We start from the raw sequence: 4,331 nt of genomic DNA, 5'->3' as shown, positions 1-4,331 counted from the left end.
CCATGAGCAGATTATAAAGCCCAATTCATCTAGGCATTCTGTCAAACAGCTCACATGCCTTGTCTATGCTTCCACATTTTGCATACATGTCTAGCAGAGCATTTCTAACTGTAAAATTCTAACAATCATCGCCCATTCCATTATGATTTGATGGATGTGGATACCCTGTTAGAAGCTCCCATTTGCATAGACAGAAGCTAATGGATCACCCTTGTGCTGGAAAAATACCCACGTCTTAGATGATGTTGGCAGCGTTATTCAGATGTATGCGAATTAAAACTGAAGTCGACAGAAGATTAAAGATCAAACGCTTACGGGTTTCTACCGTACTTTGCGCGGGAGGGCAGTTTGAATTTGAACAAGTTAACAGTGCCAGTTCATTGAAAGGGAATAGACAGTAAAAGTATGGGGTTCACACCAGCCACCGAAGCGGTCAAAGCTTAGTGTATGCTGGTTAAGCCCAGCCCATTCCTTTGGCTTTTTCCTTGTAGTAGTGCATTTTTTTTTCCCGTCTTAATCCTACCTGCTCGCTGCCTGCCTTTCCATGTTGTTCTCGTATTTATTTAAACAGATTAGTTTTGTATTATTTACTGTCTTTGTTGTATATGTACACTTTAAAGGATGTTTGTCTAATACATTTTGGTTGTTATGAGTTGATTCGAAATGCCGCCCCCTTCTTCGATTTTGTCGTTCTTGGTCCCCTATGTAATGAAGACCGTGTATAATTCATATTAAAAGGCTTTACGCGGTATTGCCAACATGACTTTGAATCTCTCCTTTACAATTTCCACTATATAATGTTGAATCATGATTTGCAATTCAATCACATTCACTTCTCAGAGTTTTCTCAGTTGATATAATCTTTTTGGGAAAAATGGCAGGCTGCTTGAGCTTGAGCTTAATTTTTCTGTGTGTATTTATATGTTGTTGCAGTGAGGTTGTGATGGGAGGAGATCCCGATTCCTTGCAAGATTTCTGTGTTGCAGACAGGCAAGGCCAAGGTAAAGTTTCATGCATGGAATTTCGTTTTTTTCTGTTTTAGCTATGTGTGTGCATGTAAGAGTACTAAGCAAACATGAATATGAATATGAACAGTTTCAGTGAACGGCTTCTCTTGCAAGGACCCCAAAATGGTTTCAGCAGAGGACTTCTTCTTCGGAGGGCTGCGACGAGGGGACACAAACAACGCCGTAGGGTTTAACGTAACAGCAGCCAACGTTAACCAGATTCCGGGGTTAAACACTCTGGGAATATCGTTGGTCCGTATAGACTACGCTGTGGATGGAATTATTCCTCCTCACACCCATCCAAGAGCCTCAGAAATCCTGGTTTTACTTAAAGGCCAATTGCTAGTGGGATTCATCGATACAACAAACAAGTTTTACAGCAAGGTGTTGAAGAAAGGGGATGTGTTTGTGTTTCCCAAAGGATTGCTACATTTCCAGCAGAATGTGGGGGAGCGAAATGCAGTGGCCATCGCTGCGTTGAGCAGCCAAAATCCAGGAATTCAGGTTACTGCCAATTCCCTCTTTGCAGCAAATCCTCCTATGCCAGATGGTGTATTGACCAAGGCCTTCCGCAGTGATAAAACAGTAGTCGATTTCATTCAGGGCAAACTCATGCAATAGCTTCCATGGGTTCTTTTGCCATTCCTTCTTTATCATTCCTGAATAAATTGAACAAGAGGCCAGGCATGCAGACTAACGAATTATGAATGATGATTTAATTCTTTTGTTATGTGTGGCTCAATATTCTTTAGAAACTAGTGTCTACTATGGCTGCAATATTCCAATTATTTTGGAAGTTGAATTAATTATAAATCAAATAGCATTCAGTTGATGAACAATGGGTAATACTAAAAGTATGGCTCTTGGAATGATTTTGGTCTTTGTTTTCTTAAACACTTTTAGCTTTTGAAGTGGGGTGTTTCATACGAATTTTTTTAATTTTATATAGATATATATATATAAACCAGTTAATCTCAAATTACGCCTTACTAAAAATATAAGTTGTCTAGTCTTTTAGTCCCATACCCACTATTGGATGACGTACTTGATATAATGCTAAAAGGCTGCTAAAAGATTAGATTTTGGACTATTCAATGAAACTTTGATTGCCATAATAGAATAAATAATGCTCACTGACAACCCTCATGATTTGCAATAATTTATTCTCCTATGTACTTTGGATGGCCCTATGGTTATACACAATAAAAAAAGTCTTTCATAAGGGTTTTATGTTTTTTTTTTGTTTGGATTTGCATCCCATAGTCTAGGTTTTTCTTAGTTGCATTTGTGCTTGTGGTGGCTTATAATTTTTTTTTAGGGGTCTCCCTTTGTTATAAGCATGTCTCAACTTGTATGAGCAGTGTCTCTCTTTTTGGTAGAGGATCGTATGGTGGTATATGTGTTGATCTTGAAACCATTACCACAAATTCCTTGCATAAGACAAAATTCATATCAAGAAAATTAAATGTAGTTATGTAAAGATTTTATAAATTATATCAATATACTTATTTAACCCTACGGTTTAGTATCTAATGTTTGATGTGAGTGGATATCAAAAAATTGACATTGGGTAAATCTCATTGTTAAAATTATATGATGAAGTGGACAACTCTAAGTTAAATAGTATATTATAATCTAGAAAAACTAAAATATAACTAAAGGGTGCTCCCTTCCTATATATTTAAATAACTAAATTACCTAGGAAAATAAGAATTACATATTGTGGACTTCAATTTGTGACCCATAGACTTGATATTGATTATTAATTATTATCTATAATACACTAAGTTAGGAGAAGATAACTAAACTATAAACATTGCCATAGATAGTAATTAAATACTTTTAAGTGAATAAAAAATAATAAATGAAATGTTACAACTAGCACCATGTTTAGTTACAATGATGATAGTATAAACCATCAAGTAAGAATTATTAGTAATAATAATGATTGGAAAAATACTATCACAATTAGACTAGATTGGTAGGATAAAAAAACTAAAATACCCATTATATCATATTTCCATATGGTTTAATGATGTCTACCAAAATTTTCTCCTTATGAAAGAAAGGGAAACACAATCATTGTTTCTAGTATTGAATATAAAATCCAAATAATATATTTGAAAATAAAACATCTTCACACTTCTAGATAATCCATAGTTCAATAGTTATGGTATACTTAGGATAACCAATTCAGGTTATCAAATAAGTTAATACCCTAACTTGTATCCAATCTTATTTCATGTATAGATAGTACAATATCAATATAAAATAGTTCTATAAACCAAGTGACCTTATAAAAGATCAAAAACTCCGTAAGGGAATACAAAAAATTATAAGTATTTATTAGTCATCAAATCCTTAAAATCTTAAATGTATACAATTTTTGGATTTGATTGTATAAATTTTTTTAAGCATCAACGTTTTGAATCACACTCAGTGATCCATCATCAAGATGCAAGAGAGCCCAAGGTGTTGTAAAATTAAAGATAAAGGGTAAAGATAAAGAAATCACAAGCTGAAATTTTTTAAATTTAAGAGCACAACAAGAAATTACTTAATCGATACCCTTCATGGGAGGGAATTATCTATGAAATCTAAGCAACTGAAATTCCTAAGGATCTCTTTGATGTCTTTAGAATTCTTTTCATCCTGATGATGAATCATGAAGTGTGATTCAAAATGTTGATGGAAAAAATACACACAATCAAATCCAGAAAAATACATAAGAATATGATCATTCTAGATAATTTAAAAAAAAAAGTAGAATATGATAGCCCACACTCTAATTGCACATTATCTACTTCAAAATTTTAATGGTTGAATAGAAAATTGAAATCTTACTCATCATCCACATAAAAAATTGATAAATATTTATCTTGTTTTTGTGTAGGGGAAAAAGCGAGACTAGGCTAACATGCCCTAATCCTACCTTTTGACACACATTGTGGAATACGAAAGAGCCTAGAGGTATCACACAATTGGCTACTTCTTTTTGTGGAAGAGAGAGCCACGGGCTACCTATTAGGGTTTCTATTCCTTTGTTGTAATTGAAAGATAGAATGATGCAAGTTCAATTCCTAACCCCAAAGTGCAAGTATGAACTAATAACAAGATTGCAGAATTGAGATTAAACAATGGAAAGTTGTAAACACAAGGACAAGGCAAGAATGCAGATGTGTACCCGGAGTTGAAATCTGAGTGAAAATGTTCGGGACGGGGGTGCGGGCGCCACTGTCCTGATTCTACCCCTGAAACTGCTGCTTTACAACCTGGAAAACTGTCGAAAATGCTAAAAATTGCTGTCTGACAGAGGGACCAAGG

At 34.7% G+C, this 4,331-nt stretch overlaps 1 protein-coding gene across 1 annotated transcript; it reads left to right on the top strand.

The window, feature by feature from the left end:
• The first annotated feature begins 242 nt into the window (after positions 1–242).
• LOC131056532 (putative germin-like protein 2-3) lies at positions 243–1,628 on the top strand. Its single transcript, XM_059220506.1, has 3 exons — positions 243–397; positions 934–1,001; positions 1,096–1,628. The coding sequence occupies exons 1-3, from the start codon at positions 243–245 to the stop codon at positions 1,626–1,628; spliced, it is 756 nt and encodes a 251-aa protein (XP_059076489.1).
• Positions 1,629–4,331: the final 2,703 nt, after the last annotated feature.

This window comes from Cryptomeria japonica, chromosome 5 (genome assembly GCF_030272615.1).
Source record: "Cryptomeria japonica chromosome 5, Sugi_1.0, whole genome shotgun sequence".
NCBI lineage: Eukaryota > Viridiplantae > Streptophyta > Pinopsida > Cupressales > Cupressaceae > Cryptomeria > Cryptomeria japonica.
The sequence above is the reverse complement of the archived record's forward strand: the minus strand, read 5'-3'. Positions and strand labels throughout refer to the sequence as shown.

What these genes read in the sequence shown, in the direction of transcription:
- LOC131056532 (XM_059220506.1), top strand. Translation starts at nt 243, where the DNA reads ATGTTGGCAGCGTTATTCAGATGTATGCGAATTAAAACTGAAGTCGAC. An exon ending in TCATTGAAAGGGAATAGACA is followed by an intron (nt 398 to 933) that starts GTAAAAGTATGG and finishes ATGTTGTTGCAG; the next exon opens with TGAGGTTGTGATGGGAGGAG. An exon ending in TGCAGACAGGCAAGGCCAAG is followed by an intron (nt 1,002 to 1,095) that starts GTAAAGTTTCAT and finishes GAATATGAACAG; the next exon opens with TTTCAGTGAACGGCTTCTCT.